Genomic DNA, 26,096 nt, shown 5'->3' with positions numbered 1-26,096 from the left:
AAACATTCTGTATTCCCGATTAAAAACTGAACTGCCCCCACTCCTTTTTACTGGTGAGGGGAAAGACCTTTAAAAATTCTATCTCTAACATTAGTATCACTTTTTAAATAAACCACTTTTATTTATTTTTATTTTTTATTTTATTTATTTATTTATTTTTTGAGACGGAGTCTCGCTATATCGTCCAGGCTGGAGTGCAGTGGTGCCATCTCGGCTCACTGCAAGCTCCGCCTCCCAGGTTCACGCCATTCTCCTGCCTCAGCCTCCTGAGTAGCTGGGACTACAGGTGCCTGCCACCACACCCGGCTATTTTTTTTGTATTTTTAGTAGAGACACGGTTTCAGCATGTTAGCCAGGATGGTCTCCATCTCCTGACCTCGTGATCCGCCCACCTCAGCCTCCCAAAGTGCTGGGATTACAGGCATGAGCCACTGCGCCTGGCAACCACTTTTATTAAGGTATAATTTGCATACAATACAATGCACCTATCTTAAGCATATATTTGGTAAGTTTCAACAAATGTATATACTCATGTAGCCACTACTATGATCAAGATACAGAATATTTCCATCACCCCACAAAGTTCCCTCATGCTCTCTGTATTGCTTTCATAAAAGAAAATGAAATCTCCAATTTTAGATAAAGGAAAAGATTTCTGTACAACACTAATGTCCAGAAATAGGGGACTAATCAAGTAAAATGAGGTATACCCAGAAAATGGATTAGTATGAAGTCATTAAAAATAGAAAGAGTGCTTAATGGCACTTGAAAAGGGTCACAGCGTACCACCAAGTACAGAAAGCAGCCCATGTGTAAAGTGTACGAACCCATCTCTGTGTGTAAAATAATTTATGTATGTGCACAGAAATATCTTTCAGAAAGAAACATCAAAAAAGTAATAATGATCTTCCCTCTGAGTGGTGGGATGAAAAGTGATTTTTTTTTCCTTTTGTGTATACTATAGAGAACATATACTAAAATATACTAATTGTATAGCAGGGGAAAATGAGTTTTTTTTTTTAAAGGAAGGAGCGTATTTGCCTAATGGGGTCTCCCAAAGCCAGCAGCACCACCACAGACGGAACCCAGGGTTTCTAGCTCCCAACCAAGTATACCTTCTACCATATCAGAAATAAACAAAACTATGGTTCATGGAGGGCCCTGGCAGGAACCATGAAACCTGCTGAAATTATAGCAGGAAATACATAGCTTTCCTCAGGTTGTCAAAGTGGCCTTGAAAGACACGCACATGCATGCATATACACACACAAGTATGTGTGTGGGCTGGGGGAGCAGTGCACCTCACCCAATCCTCTTCACCATGGTTTCCTAATAATCTGCTTTAAAACCATAGAGCACACAACCAAAACACATTTCCTTCCCCCCGCTCAGAGAGCCACAAGAGTGGAAGACAAGGGGAGGACCGCTGAGCTCAGCTCCCACCTGCACTAAGAAGCACATTGCGGGCTGTTGGATGCCAAGCCACGATGCCGACTCTCTTTGAGTGGCCTTCCAAAATCACCACAGGTTCAGTCAGGGAAAGCGTGAGTCCATTTTCTGGGATCTGCCATACCTGTTGGAGAAGGAAGAAAGATGATCCACGTGAAAGCTAGTGCCTTTCATTATCACATTTACAGTGACCATCCACTTTAAAGATTTGCTCTATATAAACAGAACATACAGTGATATGTGGATGAAAGGCAGAATGTTGTGAAATGACTGTGATAGGCTGTTTTTTCTTTTTTTGAGACGGAGTCTCACACTGTTGAACGAGCTGGAGTGCAGTGGCGCGATCTCGGCTCACTGCAACCTCCATCTCCCAGGTTGAAGCAATTCTCCTGCCTCAGCCTCCCAAGTATCAGCTGTTTTTAAAATGTAATATGTTACCAGAGATCAGGATACCAACAAAGACTGCAAAACATTACCTCTCAGCTTTTATTTAATATTATTTGGGATTTTATTCTAAATTCCTTGTGAAGTTCAAAACTCTCCAGTTAGAAGCATGCACAAACTTGAAAGAAAAATACAAAATGATTGAAACACTCAAGAAAAGGATTGGGATGAAGACACTTAGCTAAGTCTGTGGTTCTTGATGGGACGATGTAATTTTTAAAACATATTTTCTTTTCTTCTTCTTTATTTTTTATTTTTTATTTTTTGAGACGGAGTATCACTCTGTCACCCAGGCTGGAGTGCAGTGGCACGATCTCGACTCACTGCAAGATCCACCTGCCAGATTCACGCCATTCTCCTGCCTCAGCCTCCTGAGTAGCTGGGACCACAGGTGTCTGCCAACACGCCCGGCTAATTTTTTATTTTTAGTAGAGACAGGGTTTCACCATGTTGGCCAGGATCGTCTCGATCTCCTGACCTTGTGATATGCGCATCTTAGTCTCCCAAAGGTGCTGGGATTACAGGCGTGAGCCACTGTGCCCGGCCTTAAAACATATTTTCTATAATTTTACACTTGGAAAATAAAAATACACTTAATATTTTTATAACATGTATTATAGAAAATATTACAAAAGAAAAAATAAATTAGACCTCATCAAAATTAAAAGCTTTTGTGCTTCAAAGGACACTATCAAGAAAGTGACAAAAAAAAACCCCACAGAATGGGAGAAAATAACTTGCAAATCATACATTTGATAAGAGACCTATAGCTAGAATATATAAAGAACTCTCAGAATCCAACCAAAGGACAAATAACCCAATTTAAAAATAGGCCAGTCATCTAAATAGACGTTGCAAGGAAGACATATAAATGGCGAAAAAGCACATGAAAAGATGTTTGGCATTATTAGTTATTACAGAAATGCAAATCAAAACCACAAGCTCTTTTCATGACCATTAGAATCAAAAACACAGATAACAAGTGTTCACAAGCATGTGAAAAAATCAGAGCCTGCGTACGTGGCTGGTGAGAATGTAAAATGGTATAACCACCATTTGGTGGCAGACTTTGGAAAACAGCTTGGCAGTTCCTCAAATGATTAAACAGAGTTATCATATGACCCAGTAATTCCACTCCTAGGGATATACCCAAGAGTATGGAAACTATGTGTCCATGCAAAAACTTGTACAAGAATGTTCGTGGAAGCATTATTTGTAATAGCCCAAAGGTGGAAACAACCCAAATATCCATCTATTGATAAATGGCTAAACAAAATGTGACATATTCATACACTGGAATATTATTTGGCCATAAAAAAGAATGAAATACTGATACATGCTACAACATGAACAAACTCTAAAAACATTATGCAAAGTGAAAGAAGCCAGACATAGAAGACCGCATATTGCAGGATTCCACGTATGTGAAATGTCCAGCAGAGGCAAATCCATAAAGACAGAAAGCAGAATAGTGGTTGCTTAGTATTGGGGAGTGTGGAGGGAGGCAGGTGGAGGAGTGATAGCTAAAGGATTTGGGTTTCTATTTGAGGTGATGAAAATTTTCTATAATTGTCTGTGGTGATGGTTGTGAATATTCTAAAAATCAGTGAATTGTACATTTTAAATGAGTGAATTATATGTGAATTATATCGCAATAAAACTTGTGACTTAAAAAAAAATCCTCTTGACTGGTGAAGACATGCAGAAGACTCGCCATATCTTAACTGGGGACATGCCTGGGCACAGACGGAGAAAGGGACAGGGAAAGTATGAGTGGAAGGAATGAAAGACTTTACGTTTAACAATGGAAGAGAAAGGTTTCAAAGGGTTAAGAAACAAACAACCTCTAAGAAAAGGGCTGAGTTACAGGTAAGCTGAGTAGCATCAAGAACCCTACAGAAGACCAGATATTAAATATTATTTAAGCTTATTAAAAAGCTAAAGTTTAAAATCATTATCTTCTACATGAAGATTAAAACAAGTAAATTTACCATCAGAAAATGATTTTGAGGAACTAGCTCATGAAAATTTAAGAACTTCTCAGTGAAAATCATGTTCAACACTAGAACACGTGAGAAACAGAATTTTCCTTTGTGGGAACTTTAAACAAGGAGACAAACAATTGTCTGTTTTCAATTGCTTAGTGGAAGGCAGAGATCTAGACTGGATGAGTGTTTAGGGTTCAGCTCAGTTCAACTGTCCTGCAAAAAATGAGAAAAGTTTGCCATTCTGAAGAGTGGGAAAAGGTCATGAGTTGAGTGATTTGTTCATTTTTACAGCTCAATTCTGCCCAGGCTAAATATAACCCCTTATGCAAATCATGGCAAAAATAAACCTGCATTTTGAGGGCCCAAGTTTAAAACATCACCTAATTTCCCCAAAGCCCCACCATCATTCAGCAAATTTTAAGCAAGGCAGGTGTGAACAAGCATAGAAGGAAAAGGATGACCTACCCTGCCCTCTCCCTCCCTCTGCGGAACAGACCTTGACCCAGGCCTCTTTCCCCTGTGGAGAATGTGGGCATCTGCTCTCCTCCAGCACTGCATGTTAGCTTTCATCCTGATATGCACTATTTTTATTCAAGAATTTACGATTAGTGAAACAACTCCACGTTGAACTTGACTATTTGAATATAAAGCAGGACTGACATTTTGAACAGAACACACAGAAAACAGTGACTACTAACTTGATCAAAGCATGAAGTCGATAGAAAAACAATTATGAAATGGGACTTTAGTGACTCAACAGGAAATGCATTTTGCAAGATGCACTGTGACCCCACTTAGAACTGACAGAGTGGTAATACTACCTTCGATCTCCAGATGGCACCCCAACCATGGCCTGCTGGGTTTCCTCGCAAGGACTGAAAACGCTTCTGTGTCTAACTCTGAGCACAGCCAGTGCATTTTCCAAATTACTAATGAGACGTGGAGTGATGGGAGGCTTTGGTTATAATGAGCATTTCCAAACTTAAAATATGAGGGCAGAAGCAGAGCTCATAATGGGGACTCAACCTTTTCCTTTCTCTAGCTTCTCCCCATCTTTTCCTGGATTAGAAGAAAATTTTAATGATGAAGCAAAACATTTATTAATTTTTAAAATAAAGAAACTCTGTGTGTTCCTTCTTTACCACACCTCCAGCTGGTTTAATGGTTCCCTCAGCTGGGTTTATGCACATAAGACAAGCACCTAACCCATGTTACTACCTTGGTTAACTCTTTCTTGTAACATGTTTAATGAGTTACAATAAATTCTATTGTAACCCATCTAGTACTGGGTAACTAAATACAGGCCCTGCTCTTCAGAAGTTGATGGTCTAACAGAAAGCAGAGACTTCTATCAGACTGAAAATCAAAGACAACAAATCCAAGTGGTGTGATACAGAGCATTAGAGAGTGAGCACCGGAGTCAGGCAGAGTCTGGTTCAAATCCTGCCTGGGCTACTTACTGTGATGATCCTGGCAAACATCACTGCATAGAGAAAACATTAGTACCTATGCCTGAGAAGTGTGCTAAAAGATTTAAGGAATTAACCCTCAGCACAGAGCCAGACACACACATAGTGCCTCCAGAATGCAGAGACAGTACATAGCAGGGCTGAGATGATGGGCTCTGGCCAGACTGATGTGACTGAATTCCTGATTCAGTCACATATCAGTAGTGTGACCTTGGGGACATTCACCTAACCTTTCCAGGACTTAATATTGAACCTGCCCTCTGTGAGGCGGTTTGAAGACTAACATGGTAACATGAAACTGACACATTTAGAAGAATGCCTGGCGTAAGGCAGACACTGGGTGTTAGTTGTTATTATTGCCTGTATATTCACTAGGAACCACACAGTGCAACCAGTGCTATGCTGGCATAAGCCAACCGCACTACTATGAAATGAGCTTCCTGCTAATCAAGCTTGGTCCACCAAGGAGGGCTCCCTGAGGAGGTGACCTCTAAAAGATAAACAAGACTTAGGTGAAAGTAGAGAAGAAAATAAGGAGAAATTGAATATCCAGTCTCAAAATAAAAAACACAGATGTGTAGAGCAATTTTCTAAAAAGTGCATGCAGCATTTAAACAATGCCATAAAGAAGCTGGCTCAGGAGCTGCTAGGGAAAAGCATCAGAGTGAAAAAGCTAATAATACTATAAGCACAAGGACTGCAATGTGAGAAGAAAGTTGAGTGAAAAAGTCTCTGAAATGAAATGAGAAGACAATTGAATTCTTGCGTCCACTGGTAGAGGGGGTGGTTCTCTACGGTGGACTGTGGAAAGAGCTGGGGGCTTGGGGGCGGTCTGAAGGTCTTTCCACACCAGCATACACGTGCTCTGGCTGACGCCCACAGGCCCTGCTCACAGGACTGTCATTATGTGGCTCTCTGCCCTCTTCAGGGTTGTCTGCTACTTCGGGTGACAGCTTGCAGGTTTGGACTGATGTTCCTGCAGCTCAGGGACAACAACAAACAGAAGCACCACTTGGTACATGTTTGGTCCTTTTGTATGTAATATGGGATGCTGGTCTGGGTGTCAGAAGACACAGGCTCCTGTCAGAGCTGGGACACTAATTGGTCATGTTAGCATTAAGGAGGGATTTCACTTCCGGGAGCCTGCATTTCCTTGATAGTGGGGACAGCTGTGCTTACTCAGGGGTTACTAGAAGGGTTAAATGAGCTCAAACATTTTGCATGCCCCAAAACACTAGCCTAACAGGAAATACTGCAACGAGGGAGAAGAGCATAGGGCTTTCTTTGGAGCTAGACAGATCTGGGTCTGGCTGGGCCTTTTATCAGCTGTGTGACCCTTGACAAAACTGTCACTCTCTGAGCCTGTTTCCTAAGTTGTAAAATAGGCCACACTCATGGCTTACTGTGCTGATACGATAACTAAATATAACCATGTACATAAAGGCTTAGAATAGCGCATGGCAAAAAAAAAAGGAGCCTACTATATTTTCATGATGACTTTTCTTGCTATTAATATGACCACTATGACCTCATATATATTTCTAGGTCTGAACATCAGAATTTCTTAGAAGGAGTCCTGTCTTCAAATTAATTCAGCACTGTACCAAATTAATTAATACTAACTAATTTACACCCAAGATATCTTATGTGTGAAAGCTCTGGTTTATACCTAGGCCAATTACCACAGTAACGACAGATCTGATCTCTGAGTAGGCTTAGCTTTTCTTTGTTCTATGGCTATAGACTGGTATTGTAATACCAACCAGCTTTCTCAAAACTGTATGCAGTGAGTGCAGAGGAAAACAGACATAAAACACCCAGAGTAGGCATCGCAGCACAGCAAAGAGTACAAGTCATCCCTACTCCCTTTTTTAATTTTATTTTCTTAATTTAAATAATGCTGTGTGTTCCTAACATTTTTTATTTGGACAGCACATTACTATGGCAATGTTTTGTTTTGTTTTGTTTTGAAAGGACAAAAATGAAATCAGAGGAGCTGCGGGGGCTCAGGTCTGTTGTCCTGGTGCATAAGGAGGCGAGGCTAGGTGCTCGAGGCCAGCCTGCACAACATAGAAACCTCTCATCTATATAACCAAAAAAATGAAATCAGTTCCAACAGCTCCTACATGAATAAGTGAATCAATCGGTAAAATCCCATTGTGGTTCTAGAAAAAAACAACTTTAAGCACATATTCAGAACTACTGTATCATGGGCATCCTTTTCACATGTGAAAGCCTGGATATGGAAAAAGAACAACTCAAGAGAACAATCCCAACAAGAAAAAAGGAAAACTAAAACACTTGGGTTTCTCTCACGTACTAATTTTAAAGTACAATTAATTTAATAGTTTTATTTTTCAAATACTGCTTTCCAGACACTGCTTCCCTATTTTAATCACCCATCATGAACTTGCTACTGTGTGCTAGGGCTTAGAGTTACAGCCGTAAAAAGGGTTACGCCCCAAAAGACCCTATTTTTCTAATGCTAAGGAAACCAATTCCAAAGGGGAAATGAAGAAAAGACATGAGACAGGAAAAAGCTTAAAGGTGTGGTTAGCAGCTGCAGAGCAGCACAGCGTCCCACAGATGCCCACAAAGGCCTGCATGTAGGGCATCAGGGCATTCCCAAATGAACCATGACGTGCAGAGCGGCACCAAGTTCGGGAAAACCAAGAACCGAGTGTTGGGTTCCAATCTGCCAGGGTTATAATATCCTTTGGCAAATGGCCCAGATGCAATCTGTACAAAATGGAATTAAGACAAAGCCCTCCCCTGCTGAATGCCTGAGAGGAACCAAAACATCAACTTCCATTTTTATTTCAGGGCAAAACCTATATTAGAAAGCATTAAAGCTCTTTCAGAATTTGTCTAGCAGGTTTTCCAGTCTTTGTCAAATGCCTTCCCACCCGCCAAAAACAAACTATATTAGGAAAATTTATAATGGAAGCAAAAATGGATTAGATAGGGTATTTATTTTGTTTATTTCTGCAGAAGAATAAACTGATTTGAGAGAAGGGGAAAGCGTCCTTTAAACTTAAAATTTGGACTATTATATAGCTGGAGACAATTAAGACTATCATTTTGCAAGATCTTTCCACCTCCCAGACTCTGGAAGGAACAATTATGCAACTCCATTGTCCGAATTAGCCATTTTTTGCATTTGTGTTTGATTACTACCTTGCAGATAAGGAACAATGTTGAATCAACATCATTCACTAAACTTAACTTGGCTGCTCTTTGTATTATTTAAAGCACTATTATTTTCTTGGAGCTAAAATTTCCCCAAGTAAAATACTTAGGTAGCCACAATCTTACTCTCTTTGAGAAGATACTGCTGAGGAAAAGAACTCACAGAGCCAAAACTTTGCAAAAGTTAGGAGTGAAGTGTAGTTTCCAGGAGTAGGATTTACACAACTGCTGTGTGAGAGTATAAAACGCTATTTCACAAAGTAGTACATGAAAGGTAAACTGTGTCAATATAATTTACTTTTAGGCTGCAAGAAGCCCCGCCTAAACAATGAGGGGGTGTATCTTAAGATTGGTATTCCCTCTCCTAAAACTGCAAAGTGGCTGTCACTAAATCAATGCCCACAAAATTAGCAAATCAACACTTCAATGCTTAGGACTTCATGGATTTATATACCATAAGTAATCCCAAAAGCAGTTTTTAAAAAATTACTTTTATTCTTTTACAGCTCATTTGATAAACTGGTTCCACTGTATTTTTCTACAAAATATCTATTAAAGGTACTCTTGCTGCTAGGAATCCACCATAGGTATACATCAAAATCCACATTACAAAAAATAACAGCCCATTATACGTTTACAGCTTCCTTTTGACTCTCTCGATAGGCATAATTATTATTATCATACCTCCATATTATATGTAAGGCAATCGGGGCTGAGACAATTTAAGCGAAGCGACCTGCAAATGCTCAAAACTCCTACTCTCGGGCTCTCCTTGGTATCCTTCTTCTACTAAAATTAAGCATTGTTATACTGTCTATTATTTGTAGCTCATGAGCTACTACCAATAGCCTAGGCTTGAGAAACTACACAGAGCTTTTCTGTTAAAAAAAAAAAAAGGGCAGGGGCGGACGGGGGTGTTGTCTGAAACCATTTGATCTTAGTACAGTGTTCTTTTACCTTCAGAAGAGCAAGGTGGAAAATAAGGTATTAAGAAGCAGGTAGGCTAGGAGCAGATCAAATATTTCTTTGAACTTTCATTTCAACTGCTAAGCTATACAAGCTTCAATTACTCCAATAACAACATGATATGGGGGATATTAAGTGATTAAAGGGTGATTTAAATATCAGTTCCATACTTAAAGATTTTTTTAAATTAGAAAGATTTATCCCAAAGCATTACTTAATTTACAAAATGTGCACTCCAGCAATGCCAGTAAAAGGGCGACATTGAGGATTCTGGGAGATGGCAGAATCTCAGTGGCAGCATTGTTTGAGGGTTTTTCCAAAGTCCCTCCATAAAAATACAGAGCTAGCAGAAAACAAAACAAAACAAAACAAAAATCCAGGGACAACATTTACACAAACTAGGTGATATCCCCAAAATTCAAGTGGGTGGGAGCAAACACCAACAGCCACACGACCTGCATGTGATCGGCCTCGGGTTTGTGTGGGAGGGGACAGCAAGGGGACACCTGACAGACCTGAGGGCAGCAGGCTGGTGTGAGATCAGCAGTAGAAACTGGGAAGGATTTTGCCTTTTCCAACAGAAGCTGGGCATAGGAGTACTGAATTTAAAAGGTCTGAAGAGGCAGGCACAATCTAGACCCCAGCACTCTCAAAATCACCCAGAGAGGGCTCCCTTCCAGGATGGGACCACAAAGCAGACACTCCAGGAAATGAAATCGAATTTCAGCAGGATAGAAATAAGAGGGATAAAAGCATAAGAGAGGCTACATAAAAGCCAGGCCAGGAAATCTCAGAAAGCAAGGCACCATGTTTCTGAACACTATCTGAAGATGTCAGAGAGGGAGCTCTGTGAAATTAGAGCAGCTATCTGAACCAAGCCACCATCTAAAAAGCTTGGGAAAATTAAATCCACATAAAAATAAGCAAGAAAAAAAAATCAAGGTTGAATTCCAAAATTACTGTCAGAACAAAAGAAAATAAGACACAGAATAACATCCTTTTAGATAATATAAATATGCTAAAAGACATGCTCAAAAGAGATAAAACTACATTATAATAATTCAAAATAAAGTAATATATAAAACATTATAAATCAGAACTTGAAAAACTCAAAAAAATAAAGTGACAGAAATCAAGAAAAAAATTAGAAATAAATGAAGACAAACCAAGAAAGAACACAAGAGCAAATAAACACAACAAATAATGCCCCCAAAAGAAATAAAAGGCAAAGAGCAAAATAATAATAATAATAAAGTCTAAAAAAAACCAAAAAACAAAAAAAAAAGGTTTGGGGCCTAGCATGGTGGCTCACACGTGTAATCCCAACACTTTGGAAGGCCAAGCTGGGAGGAATGTTTGAGGCCACAAGTTAGAGGCCAGCCTGGACAACATTGTGAGAAACCTCATCTCTATAAAAAAAATAGAAAATCAGCTGGACATGGTGGTAAATGCCTGTGGTTGCAGCTACTCGGCAGGTTGAAGTGGGAGGATTGCTTGAGCCCAGGAGGTCAAGGCATGATTGTGCCACTGTACTCCGGCCTGGGTGACAGAGCAAGACCTTGTCTCAAAAAAAGAAAGAAAAGGAGGGAAGGGAAGGGGAGGGAAGAAAAAGAAAAGAGGTTTGGAGAGAAACTGACAACGACTAAAGAGAAGTAAAGAAGACAAAGCATATGGGTAACAAGAGCCTCTGATAAAGAAAACCAAAGCAAGGAAACAGAAAAAAAAACAACAACAAAAAAAAAACAAAAACAAACAAAAAAAACATTAAAAACTGTAATTCAAGAAAAAAAAGACGGGAAACTATACATTGAAAGAGCATACCATGGTATCTAGAGATAACAACTCAGAATGACCAACAATCTTCTAGTAAAATTAACTATATTTGAAGAAGAAAAATCTTACGAACATTTAGGCAAAAAGAGCATATGATTTATAAGGGAAAGGAAATTAGATTATAATCTGACTTTGACAGCAACACCTATGCCAAAAGAAAATGGAATAAGGTATTTAGATACTCAAGGAAAAACTGTGAGTCAGTAATTTTATTTATTTATTTAGAAACAACATCGGTCTCACTCTGTTAACCAGGCTGTAGTGCAGTGGCACAATCACGGCTCAATGCAGCCTTGAACTTCCAAGGCCCAAGAGGTCCTCCCACCTCAGACTCCCAAGTAGCTGGGACCACAGGCATTCACCACACCCAGCTAATTTTTTATTTTTTGTAGAGACGGGGTTTCACCATGTTGCCCAGGCTGGTCTTAAACTCCTGAGCTCAAAAAGTCCACTTGCCTTGGCCTCCCAAACTGCTGGAATTACAGGTGTGAGGCACTGTCCCTACCCAATAATTTTATATTCAGAAAAACTCACTTTCAAGTAAAAAGATCACAGATAAGTTATTATCAGTATACAAGAACTCAGAGAATATTGTTCCCATGACCTCTTCTTAAGGAATCCACCCAAGAACAAGCTTCAGATGATCCAAATGCCTGGTGCGAGATTGACACAATGATTGATGGAGTGCACTTCAATGTAGTTACTCACAGAACCAAGAGAGGAGAGACTGTTGAATGTAACAGCTATGTGGTCTTGAAAATACAGAATACATCATTTTTAAATGGAGAGAGAATAGACGTAGCATGGGTTTTAAAAAGTTGTTTAGTTTTTTAACTAAAAGTTGTTTAGTTTTTTAACGATTTTCAGTAATCATAGTACAGTAGTGGTATTAGTATTTTCACTCTGAGACTATTATATGTATAATGTGATAAGATAAATGAGATAGATAAGGATACTCTAATTCTCCTTCTGTATCCCTAAGACCCTGCATTCTGTGTGTGGAAGAAAGGAGATGGAAATGTGATTAATATTAATGAAAGAGGTTAGGTAAATACAGGCATACCTCGTTTTATTGCACTTCACAGATATTGTGGTGGTGTTTTTGTTTTTGTTTTTTTAAACAAACTGAAGCTTCATATCAGTCCTAAGGCAATCTATCCGCACCATTTTTCCAACAGCATGTGTTCACTGTCTCTGTGTCGATTTTGGTAATTCTTGCAGCATTTCAAACTTTTTTGTTATTACTGTATCTGTTACAGTGATAAGTGATCTCTGGTGTTACTACTGTAATTGTTTGGGGGCACTATGAACTGCACCCATGTAAGACAGTGAATTAATCGATAAACGCTGTGTGTTTTCTCACTGCTCCACCACCTGCTCTCCCTGTATCCCTGTCTCTTCCTCTCCTTGGGCCTCCCTATTACCTGAGACATAACAACATTGAAATGAGGCCAACTAATAACCCTAAATGACCTTTAAGTGTTTCAGCGAAAGGAAGAGTTGCACATTTCTCACTTTAAATCAAAAATTAGAAATGATTAAGCTTAGTGAGGAACCCATGTCAAAAGCTGAAACAGGCTAAAAGCTAAGCGCCTCTTAAGCCAGTTAGCCAAGTTGTGAATGCAAAAGAAAAGTTCAGGAAATTAAAAGTGCTACTCCAGTGAACACATGAATGATAAAAAAGCAAAAACAGCCTTTATTTTAGTGGTCTGGATAGAAATACAAACCAGCCACAAGATTCCCTTAAGCCAAAGCCTAATCCAGAGCAAAGTCCTACCTCTCTTCAATTCTATGGAGGCTGACAGAGGTGAGGAAGCTGCAGAAGAAAAGTTGGAAACTAGCAGAGGTTGGTTCATGAGGTTAAGGAAAGATGCCATATCCATTATATAAAAGTACAAGGGAAAGCAGCAAGTGCTGATGGAGAAGCTGCAGCAAGTTATCCAGAAGATCTGGCTAAGATCATTGATGAAGGTGGCTACATTAAACAACNATAGAAATACAAACCAGCCACAAGATTCCCTTAAGCCAAAGCCTAATCCAGAGCAAAGTCCTACCTCTCTTCAATTCTATGGAGGCTGACAGAGGTGAGGAAGCTGCAGAAGAAAAGTTGGAAACTAGCAGAGGTTGGTTCATGAGGTTAAGGAAAGATGCCATATCCATTATATAAAAGTACAAGGGAAAGCAGCAAGTGCTGATGGAGAAGCTGCAGCAAGTTATCCAGAAGATCTGGCTAAGATCATTGATGAAGGTGGCTACATTAAACAACACATTTTCTTTTTCTTTTTTTTTTTTTTTGAGACGGAGTCGCTCTGTCGCCCAGGCTGGAGTGCGGTGGCCGGATCTCAGCTCACTGCAAGCTCCGCCTCCCGGGTTTATGCCATTCTCCTGCCTCAGCCTCCCGAGTAGCTGGGACTACAGGCGCCCGCCACCTCGCCCGGCTAGTTTTTTGTATTCTTTAGTAGAGACGGGGTTTCACCGTATTAGCCAGGGTGGTCTTGATCTCCTGACCTTGTGATCCGCCCGTCTCGGCCTCCCAAAGTGCTGGGATTACAGGCTTGAGCCACCGCGCCCGGCCAAACAACACATTTTCAATGTAGATGAAACAGCCTTCTACTGAAAGATGCCACCTAGAACTTTCATGGCTAGAGAGAAGTCAACATCTGGCTTCGAAGCTTCAAAAGATGAGCTGCCTGTCTTGTTAGAGGCCGACGCAGCTGGTGACTTTAAGTTGATGCCAATGCTCATTTACCGCACCAGAAATCCTACGGCCTTTAAGAATTATGCTAAATCTACTCTGTCTGTGTTCTAGAAATGGAAAAACAAAGCATGAATGACAGCACATCTGTTTACTGCATGGTTTACTGAATATTTTAAGCCCACCATTGAGAACTACCGATCAGGAAAAAAAAAAGATTCCTTACAAAATATTACTACTCATCAACAATGCACCTTATCACCCAAGACCTCTGATGAAAATGTACAAGGAGATTAACGTTGTTTTCACCTGCTAACATCAGTTCTGCAGCCCTTGGAACAAGGAATCATTTTGACTTTCAAGTCTTCTTATGTAAGAAATACATTTCATAAGGCTACAGCTACCACTGATAGTGATTCCCCTGATGGATCTGGAAAAAAGTGAATTAAAAACCTTCTGGGCCCGGTGCAGTGGCTCACGCCTGTAATCCCAGCACTTTGGGAGGCCAAGGCGGGCGGATCACGAGATCAGGAGATGGAGACCATCCTGGCTAACACGGTGAAACCCCGTCTCTACTAACAATACAAAAAATTAGCTGGGCATGGTGGCACACGCCTGTAGTCCCAGCTACTCGGGAGGCTAAGGCAGGAGAATCGCTTGAACCCGGGAGGCGGAGGTTGCAGTGAGCCGAGATCGTACCACTGCACTCCAGCCTGGGCGACAGAGCAAGACTCCGTCTCAAAAAAAAAAAATAAATAAATAAACCTTCTAGAAAGGATTCACCATTTTAGGTGATATTAAGAAAATTCATGATTCATGGAAGGAGTTCAAAATATCAACATTCGAGGAGTTCAAGATTTTGGTGGAAGAAGTAACTGTAGATATGGTGGAAATAGGGAAGCAGAGAATAAAAAGTGGAGCCTGAAGATGTGAGTGAACTGCTGCAATCTAATGATAAAATTTGAACAGATGAGGAGTTGTTCCTTATGGAAAAGCAAACAGTTTCCTGAGATGGAATGTACTCCTGGTAATGATGCTGTGAACACTGTTGAAATGACAACAAAACATTTAGAATATTACCTACATAAACTTAGTTGATAAGGCAGCAAAAGGGTTTGAGAGGACTGACTCCAATTTTGAAAGAAGTTCTACGGTAGGTAAAATGCTATCAAACAGCATTACATGCTACAGAGGAAGATTTCATGAGAGGCCGAGTCAATCAATATGACAAACTTTATTGTCATTGCCTCATCCAGCCCAACCTTCAGCAACCACCACCCTCATCAGTCAGCAGCCATCAACACGGAGGAGAAACCCTCCACAGCAAAAAGATTACACTCTCTTTGGTAATACAGTATTTGTAAATTAATTACACACACACACACACACACACATACATATTTTTTTAGACATAATGCTACTGCATACTTGATATAATTTTCCCTTAAAATAAACCAGTACGTCTGAAAGAAATGGCTTGGGCAGGGATGTCCAAAGTGAACCTGAAACACCTCAGCATATCACACAGCAAGGAATCTATCTATCAAAGACTACAAGGGTCATTTCAAAAGGACTCAGAAATCTTGAAGAGGTTTCCACTGGAAAAGGCAAGAAAGTCAGCTTTGAGATAAGAATTATAATGGATTGAACCCATCAAATATATTCAAATCCATAATTTCAAAATGAAAGGAAACAGGGGGAAAAACCCTAATTTGTCACCTTCTGAGGATAACAATCAATTCATTATCTTGAGAACTGGGTAAATAAAAGGAAAGAATCAAGCACTTATCCTGCTTTCCTAAATGAACTATACTATTTGGTAACTAAATAGTAAGCAAGTCAGGGCATCATCTTATAAAATTTTACTAGCTAAAAATTGAAAACAAAATGACAGAATTTACTGTCACCATATTGCGACCCCTAGTGAATGACTGGATATAGGCACAGAATGCACGAATCTAAAAAGAATGAAACCCAGACATCGTGACATCATGTGCTTCCTAGCGTATGGAAGAACGTAACAGGAACAACATAGTCTTGCCAAAAGGACAGAACCTGAATCTGACCGCACTTCAGGTTCCAGCTGCCAATCTGCAGGAAATTCAGAGGACAGAGGAGCATGTTCCACTGCAACATGAGGATACAATCAGCAAAATCCAGATGGCTGAAAAGCACAGGTCAAACGTCAGGGCTTTTGCATAGATACATTGTAGGAAAAAGAAAATGATGAAGGAGGAATCTTTAGATTAAGACTTAAAGTTTTTAAAACTGGCAAGACCAATCTATAGAGTCTAGAGTGATCACCACTACAAATCACTTGAGTGATTACCACTACAAAGAAAGGCAAGGAAATGAGTATTACAAAAGTCAGGGGAGTGGTTACTTTGAGAGGGAGGAGGGTTGTTGTGACTGGGATGGGGCACATGGAGAAGTCTGAGGAGGTTGGGAAAGTTCTACTTTTTGACATGGAAGGTGGTTACATGGTGTTCGCTATGTCATAAATCACTTAACTCCCTGAATTCACTTTTTAACTATTTGGTGTGTTTTCTGTTTTATAATACACACTTTTTTTTTTTTTTTTTAAAGGATAACATGACCAGTAATGCTAGAGACAGGGAAAGCCAGAGGATGGATCAAATCTGCTTCTTCAAAAGAGGTTCAGACTCTCCGTCTAAGATTCTGGCATCCGAGTCGGGCGTGATGGCTCGTGCCTGTAATCCCAGCACTCTGGGAGGCTGAGGTGGGTGGATCACTTGAGGTCAAGAGTTCAAGACCAGCCTGGCCAACATGGTGAAACTCCGTTTCTACTAAAAACATAAAAATTAGCTGGGCGTGGTGGCACAGGCCTGTAATCCCAGCTACTCGGGAGACTGACGCAGAAGAATCACTTGAACTGGGAGGTAGAGGTTGCAGTGAGCTGAGATCATGCCATTGCACTCCAACCTGGGCGACAAAACGAGACTCCATCTCAAAAAAAAAAAAAATTCTGGCATCAGGTCTAAATAATATTCCTTTCTCTTAGCAAAATGTGTCCGTAGCCATTAAAATGATCAATTTAGCAAGGCACATTAAACAGAACAATTCCCTTTCACAGCAGCATATTTCCTTAATATGCTTTAGCTGCCAAAATTATGAGATCACAGGAGGAGACATTCCCAGCCAAAAGCCCATGAGGGAAAGCGGGTAAATGTTTAAATAACATAGTTCGGGAATTAATTTGTGTTTATGTAAAATAATTTTAATTAATAAAGCTTTCCAAACAATGTTTCAGTCTACAGCCAATAGAGAGGAAAATAAAAGTAGCATAGTTCTCCAAGCTGTCTACCTGACATGTGCGAGACTGCTTACCAAATTAATTAGAGACCATCTTCCCTTATTTCAGGGGCAGCAATACTCCCATTTGTGCTTATGCCTAACCTTTTCAACCTATTTTGGGCTAGCATTAAAAACTGATCCAAACCAATAATCACATTTTAAAGTTAAAAATCATAACTAAGAACAAGAAATCATATTAAAGTACTCCAAAGCCTTATTTCACACATAACCTACTTTTGGAAACTAAAGGAGGGAATGTGAAGTACTTAACTCACCTTTCACGTTTTTTGTTTGTTTGTATATCTTTATGAAAAGGACTTTCTTAACCAGGGTCCACTGGACAGAACACAATTTCTGCCATTAGCTTGGAAACAAGCAATTGCAAAAACTGTCTGTTACCACCTGTGACATATCCCATTTTATCTGCATAACTTTGGCATCTTACGTCACTGTCTTGTACAGTCTGTGCCAGCAGTTTTTTCTCTTCTTTTGGGGCGAGGGGAAATTCATGTGGTCAAATGGCATTACAGAATTACTGAAAAGTCATTTTACTTTCCCTAAAATCTTCTGACAGAGAAGATGTCAACTGTCAACAAGCACATACACAAATACACTCACAGAAAAGACTGTAATCCCAGCACTTTGGGAGGCCGAGGTAGGTGGATCACTTGAGGTCAGGAAATCGAGACCGGCCTGGCCGACATGGTGAAACCTCATCTCTATTAAAAATACAAAAATTAGCCAGGTGTGGCAGCGGATGCCTGTAATCCCAGTTACTCAGGAGGCTGAGGCAGAAGAATCACTTGAACCTGCGAGGTGGAGGTTACAGTGAGCCGAGATCATGACACTGCACTCCAGCCTGGGTGACAGAGTGAGACTCCATCTCAAAAAAAAAAGACACTGCAGCACAACCTTTTGATTTAAGGGCTTGTTGAAAGGATTATCTGTAATTAAACTTAAATGTAGTAAATTCTTGTAAAATCCAACAGACAGTCAAAACTGCTATAACTTTCTGCTTTTCAAGCCTCTATACATACACACATACTCACACACATGCTTTTGAAAGCAGTAGGTGAGTCCCACCGGCCTGCATGCATGCAACACCCTGGGAACTTACCATGACCGTGCAGTCCTCTGAACCGCTGGCAATGACCTGATCGTTATGTGGGCACCAGTCTATGTCCAGCACTGGTCCTGTGTGGCCACATACTGTAGGGTAGGATTTGTCAATTCGACCAGTCTGAAAGAAGAGAGAAACAAACCTACTATGTAACATCAACACCGCAGAGGTTATACATTTTCTTAGGCCCATTTCTCCTTTATTACCTCCACCCAAAACTCTCAATTGTCTGGATATGATGACATCGTATAGTCAATATCAACTTTCACTTCTAGAAAAAGCCACTACCAAGGACACGCCATCAAATTACAAGAATCCAAATCCCTAGAACCAAAAAGATGTAATCAACTGCACTAGCAGACATAGCAAAAGAGAATATGAAAGTCTTTTTACCAAAATACAATTCTAAATAGCCAAATTGCAAATTAAAAGGATGTTCCATGGCTTTTTAAAAAATCCCTAAACCTTGGTATTATTCAAAATGTGAAATATAACTTTTAATACAATAAGACAATATCCTCAAGTATATAAATTACCAGTTCTGGAAATGAATGGCACTATGAAAATTTAAAGGCTGGGTGTGGTGGCTCACACCTATAATCCCAGCACTTTGGGAGGCTGAGGCAGGTGGATCAGCAGGTCAGGAGATTGAGACTATCCTGGCCAACATGGTGAAACCCCGACAAATACAAAAATACAAAATACAAAAATAAAAAATACAAAAATTAGCCGGGCAATGACCGGATCGTTATGTGGGCACCAGTCTATGTCCAGCACTGGTGCCCACATAACCAGTGATGAGCACCTGTAGTCCCAGCTACTCGGGAGGCTGAGGTAGGAGAATCGCTTGAACCCGGGAGGCGGAGGTTGCAATGAGCTGAGATCGCACCACTGCACTCCAGCCTAGTGACACAGTGAGACTCTGTCTCAAAAAAAAAAAAAAGAAAAGAAAAGAAAAAAGAAAAGAAAATTTAAAAGTTAAAGTTAAAAAAAAAAAAAAGAAAGAAAAGCTTTAGCTATCACTCAAGGTCTAAAGAGCCTACTACATTTTAATGTCTCAGTCTCTCTGCTATCTTCAATCAACAGAAATGCCAGCCAGACAGTCTAGTTAACACCAACTTAGACCTCACCCATTAGCCAGTTCCACATCTGATTAAGACTAAAATGCTTAATGTTGGTCATAAATAGCTACCACGATTTGTTCATGTCACACATTTGAATCTAGCAAATCAACCAGGGTTACCAGACCACTTTTGTGTCAACTAAGACAACTGCTGTTGTTAACAACAGGTGCATGAAAGTGGTTTCCCTTTTAAAACAGCTTAATGCCAGTCCACGCTGAAGCTGTGTATGCTCTAAGAGCAGGTGCACAGAAAGGAATCACTGCAATGTATGGCTGAATCTATTTTTTGTTGTTTTTGCCCTTATATGGCAAATCATCCCAACACTGGGGCGAGCTTCTTAGCAATTTTTCAAGAACATAAATTTCTACGATTTCTCCAATTTAACTTGACTGTGCAAATCTCCAGAGAAGCAGAACGCTAACATGTAAAGACCACAGGCTCTGGAATCAGACAGGTAAGGGTTCAAATCCATGCTCTGATTAAACAGCAGGTGATTTTAGACAAGTCATGTAATCTCTCTAAGCTTCAGCTCATTTGTCATCTGTAAAATAGTTAACAATGATACTTAACTCCTGCAATTATTGTAAGGATTAAATGAGAGAACCCTTTTAGATAAATCACAATTCAGTATTACAATTATCTGTAAAATATGTAAAAAAATTAACCACAGTATCTGGAATAAAATATTCAGTAAAAGCTGTCACATTATTAGTTCTTCTAGTATAATAATTTACTCCATCATTAAGAATTAACAAATATGTGTTGTGAACTTTTATGGACCAGACATTGTGCTGAGTGCTGGAGATACAGATGTTAACAAGGCAGTCCTGTCCTGGCTAAACATGGAGTCCAGTGAGAGGAGAGAGACATTTAAACAGCCAATTACGGTGCCACATAGGAACACAGAAGGAGGACATTCAAGCAGGTTTGTGGGGACACAGTCTCTGGAAAGGTTTTCTTCTGGGAAAGGTAAGTTCCAAGTTGAGACCTGAAGATAGCCCTGTTTACAGACCTAAGGCCTAGGTTTCTTCACGTTCCTCTACTTTCCCTTGCAACCCAGTTTGGATCTCCCAAAATGCATCACCAAAAAAGGACTTCAACAAAGGAATTTCCAATGAACACCATATCATATAGAATCTGGGTGTCATAAAAAGAAGCCACACGATTCATTTACAGGCAGCAAAGCATAAATGGTTAAGAACCAGACTGCCTAGAGTGTAGTCATGGTTCTGCCATCTTCTAGCTGTGAAGTCCTAACCAAATTACTCCATCCTTCAACCTCAGTTCCTCATCTATAAAACTAGAATGTTTAACAGTTTATTCCTTAAGAGCTGATGTGAGGACTAAATGAGGCAATCAAGGTAAAGAACTTGGTACTGTCCCAGCACTTGAAGTACTCAATAAACATTACCCAAAATTTAACAAATGCTGGAATCTACTCTACCACATTTCTGATGGTGTCTCTCCTTAAAGAACGACCAGCTACTAAGTCTAAGCCACGCGGTTTTGCTTATCTTATTGCATTCTCACAAAAATCATGCAGGTAAGATGTAGATTTCATTTGTACTCCTTGATATTATTGCTCAAGCTGATGGTAGTGGGATCACAGGTGTTCATCCTATTTTACATAATTAGTTAATAATGTTATATAATTATCAAACTATAGATACAGTAACTCTTTTGAATGTGTGCTCTCTTTCTCCTTCCTTCCTTGTCTCTCTCTCTCTCTTGTTCTTGTCTCATGTTGCCTAGGCCGGAATGCAGTGGCCATTCACAGGCACGATCATAGCTGATTGCAGCCTTGAACTGCTGGCCTCAAGTGATCCTCCTGCCTCAGACTCCTACATAGCTGGAACCATAGGTGTGTGTCACCATGTGTGGCTTGAATGTGTGATATTTCATAATTTAAAACATCCTAAGGCTGGACGGTCAAAATGAAGTTTGACACACAGTTAAATAGACATACTAAAAGCAGAGAACTAAAAGAATGGAACAGAGGCAAAAATTAAAGAGATAATGGTTAAGAATTTTTCAGGTTCAATCAAATGCATAAGTCTTTAGATTTAAGAGGCACGAATCCCACCTAGGGCAGTATAAGTGAAAACAAATTCTTATCTATTCATATCCTAGTGCAATTTAGAACACCTAGAACAAAGAGAAGATCCTAGAAGCAACAACAGAGAAAGGACAGATTACCTACTGACAGAGTAATTTGATTGTGAGCAGACTTCTCAGAAGCAATCAGAGAAACAAAGAAATGGAAAATACCTTGGAAATGCTAAGAAAAACAACCACCCTTGTATTCCATACCCAGAAAAACTATCATTCAAGAATGATGACAAGAAAAAAGCAAACAAAAGACATTGTAGACAAAAAGAGACAGAATTTACCATGGGCAAACCCTTGTTCAAAAAATTAAATTCTCAAACTTGTCTCAAAGAATTGCTATATTAATTTCGAAGAATTAAGTTCAAGAACTCATTTCAGGAAAAGAAAGTAAAATATAAAAACTGGTATAGCAAAACAACGGTGAGCAAATAAATAAATAAAGCAAATACAAACAGGTACTATGTAAAACAGTACTAATAATACCTACTTGGAGTACAGATTTTAAAAAGAGAGAAATAAAATATTAGACAACAATACCATTTAAGGTAAAAGGCATATGATCAGACTTAAAAATTGACTAATTTTAGACTTTAAGTAAAGATGTCCAAATGAAGAGTAAATACTGAAAGGAAAGAGAGAATGTATAATTTCTGGTGGAGATGTACTAGAATAGCTAGAACTTAAAAACTGGCTCAATCCAATAGAAAGAGAAAATAAAAAGAAAAAAGGGACCAAAGAAAGTATGAATGCAACTCATGAAAAGGACAGACAAGTTTTTTAAGAAAAAAAGCAGGAAAACTAGAAAGCACAAAGACGGTGGAAATAAAACCAACTATAAATCATGATTTGTAGTAAATGCAAGATTAAGTTCACTAGATAAAGACAAGGCCTCTCAGATTTGATTATAAATCCAGCTATAAAACATATTTTTTTAAAATAATGGCACCAAAAGGCAAATAAAGGAGGGGGGCATATTAAAAGTATACCTGGTAGCCAGGTGAAATGCACTATTAGAGATTCATATCACTACCTGACATCTAAAGAAACAATTCACTGGAAAGTTATATTGCTACTAAAGTGTAATTCATCTAACCATACAATTTCAAAATAATTAAGGCAAATGTTGACAGAACTTGAAGAAGAAAATGACAAAGTCGTAATCTTAAGCGATTTCAACAAAGATTTAAGAAATTAGACAAAATTAATATGTAGATTTTATAAAATCAACAAGTTTGATCTAATGAATATATATAACCTTGTACCTAACATTTAAAATACACTTTTTTCAAACACACATTAAACATTTTTTTTAATTATCAATTAGGAGACTACTGAGCAAATCTCAAAAAATACCAAGGAGTCAATAGCACGTAGAGCATGTTCTGAGTATAATGCAATACAATTAAAATTAATAGAAAATAAACCAAAATCTCCAGTACCTTTGAAAATATTTTAATTTACTAAATAATTCAGTTTTATAAAATCACAATGGATAACAGAATAAAAGTTAAAACTGAGCAATACACAACATATCCAAATGTGCAAGACACAACTAAAACAGATCTTAGTGAAAATGGACAGTCTTAAATGCATATAGTAGAAAAGACCGAAAATTAATGCATTGAGTTGCTATCTTGAGAAGTCAGAAAATGAACAGAGTACATCCAAAGAGTGTAAAATTATTAGAAAATACACCAAGCACAGTGGCTCATGCCTGTAATCACAGCATTCTGGGAGGCCGAGGCGGGCAGATCACGAGGTCAGGAGTTCAGGACCAGCCTGGCCAACATAGTGAAACCCTGTCTCTACTAAAATACAAAAAATTAGCCAGGCATGGTAGGGGCACCTGTAATCCCAGCTACTCAGGAGGCTGCGTCAGGAGAATTGCTTGAACCTGGGAGGCAGAGGTTGCAGTGAGCTGAGATCGCACCACTGCACTCCAGCCCAGGCAACAGTGCAAGACTCTGTCTCAGAGAACAAAAAAAAAAAGGAAGAAAAGAAATCAGTGGAAAAAAAACAAATAACAAAATCAACTAAACTGGATAGATCAGGAAAAGAGATAGGCACAAATGAATACCAATAATTTTAAAAGGGACATAACTTACAAATAAAGTAGAAATGTACAGAGTATGAAAATACTATGAATAATATTTGACTATATATATATTTGAATACTCTAGATGAAATACACAATCTCACAGAAGTAAAAGTAACATCAAAACATATTCAAGAATAAATAAATGTAAATTAGATCTATAACCATAAAAGATCAGTAGTATCACTCTACCCATCACCAACCCCTAATAAATCAATCAATCACCAAACACCAAAAAACACTAGGCCCAGATGGTTTTACAGGTGAGTGTCACCAAATATTCAAGGAAGATATCATTTCAAACAAACCTTTTCAGAGAATAGAAAAAAGAAAAGTGTCCCTGAATTCATCATATAAGGAACATAACACCTTGACACAAAGAACAGTATAAGGGAGAAAATTGAAGCGTATATGACATAAATACTGATGCAAAGCTCCTCACAAACAACAGCAACAAAAGAAACCAAATTCAGCAGTATGAGTTGTTCTTTAAAATGTAAATGAACAGACAAGTTACAAAGTGCAAGAAGAGGTATGCAACATACATACCCAACAAAATCAACAACCAAACAGAATGATGGGCAAATTACACGAGCAGAGAACTCATAGGGAAGAAAACCTGAAGAGGCAACAGATGTGTGAAAAGACACTTCAATCTCACTGATAATTAGAGAACTACAAATTAAAACAACAAGGTGACATTTTATACTCATCAAAACTGGTAAACATTTAAAAGTCTAAATACATGTGCTGACAAAGATGTCAGGAGAGAGGAACTCATAAACTCCTTACAGAATACCTTGTTACAATTCCTTTCAAGAGCAATTTGGTAACAGAGGTGAGGATGTCCAGCCCAGCAATGCCACTCCTAGGTGGTCCGGGTGAGAGAGATGCTCCCATATTTTGTACAAGAGGAATATGCATTGCCACATTGTTGGAAATAGTTGCAAAATAGAAGCAATTTCACTGTCCTTCAGTATGGGAATAAATATTTACATAAAAGTTTAAGACACACGAAATAAAAGTATATGTTACAGATAAACATACATGTAATAAAATATGACACATATTTGAAGAAAAGATTACCTCTGGGGAAGGAGAAAATAAATGGGAATGGTATTTTACCTGTATCTGTTTTGCTTTACTTTTTTCAAAAGGGGAAATATGAAGCAAATATGGGAAAATATTAACATCTGTTTAATCTTGCAAGTACATGTGTGTCCTTTNAACTGGCTCAATCCAATAGAAAGAGAAAATAAAAAGAAAAAAGGGACCAAAGAAAGTATGAATGCAACTCATGAAAAGGACAGACAAGTTTTTTAAGAAAAAAAGCAGGAAAACTAGAAAGCACAAAGACGGTGGAAATAAAACCAACTATAAATCATGATTTGTAGTAAATGCAAGATTAAGTTCACTAGATAAAGACAAGGCCTCTCAGATTTGATTATAAATCCAGCTATAAAACATATTTTTTTAAAATAATGGCACCAAAAGGCAAATAAAGGAGGGGGGCATATTAAAAAGTATACCTGGTAGCCAGGTGAAATGCACTATTAGAGATTCATATCACTACCTGACATCTAAAGAAACAATTCACTGGAAAGTTATATTGCTACTAAAGTGTAATTCATCTAACCATACAATTTCAAAATAATTAAGGCAAATGTTGACAGAACTTGAAGAAGAAAATGACAAAGTCGTAATCTTAAGCGATTTCAACAAAGATTTAAGAAATTAGACAAAATTAATATGTAGATTTTATAAAAATCAACAAGTTTGATCTAATGAATATATATAACCTTGTACCTAACATTTAAAAATACACTTTTTTCAAACACACATTAAACATTTTTTTTAATTATCAATTAGGAGACTACTGAGCAAATCTCAAAAAATACCAAGGAGTCAATAGCACGTAGAGCATGTTCTGAGTATAATGCAATACAATTAAAAATTAATAGAAAAATAAACCAAAAATCTCCAGTACCTTTGAAAATATTTTAATTTACTAAATAATTCAGTTTTATAAAAATCACAATGGATAACAGAATAAAAGTTAAAACTGAGCAATACACAACATATCCAAATGTGCAAGACACAACTAAAACAGATCTTAGTGAAAAATGGACAGTCTTAAATGCATATAGTAGAAAAGACCGAAAATTAATGCATTGAGTTGCTATCTTGAGAAGTCAGAAAATGAACAGAGTACATCCAAAGAGTGTAAAATTATTAGAAAATACACCAAGCACAGTGGCTCATGCCTGTAATCACAGCATTCTGGGAGGCCGAGGCGGGCA

General features: G+C 38.7%; 1 protein-coding gene across 3 annotated transcripts in view; it reads right to left on the bottom strand.

Annotated features, from left to right (window-relative positions):
- Nucleotides 1-26,096, bottom strand: part of CORO1C (coronin 1C) — a 90,050-nt gene that overhangs the window by 15,190 nt on the left and 48,764 nt on the right. For all 3 annotated transcript variants that reach the window (XM_017879736.1, XM_017879737.1, XM_017879738.1), the window contains 2 exons: nt 18,466-18,588; nt 1,444-1,573 (listed from right to left, as the gene is read on the bottom strand). In XM_017879736.1, coding sequence (XP_017735225.1) covers nt 1,444-1,573; nt 18,466-18,588 — 253 coding nt within the window. The remainder of the gene's footprint in view (nt 1-1,443; nt 1,574-18,465; nt 18,589-26,096) is intronic.

Source organism: Rhinopithecus bieti, unplaced genomic scaffold, assembly GCF_001698545.2.
Source record: "Rhinopithecus bieti isolate Rb0 unplaced genomic scaffold, ASM169854v2 scaffold_11933, whole genome shotgun sequence".
Taxonomy (NCBI): Eukaryota; Metazoa; Chordata; class Mammalia; order Primates; family Cercopithecidae; genus Rhinopithecus; species Rhinopithecus bieti.
Note: the sequence above shows the minus strand (reverse complement) of the source record. Positions and strands in the feature narration are given on the sequence as shown.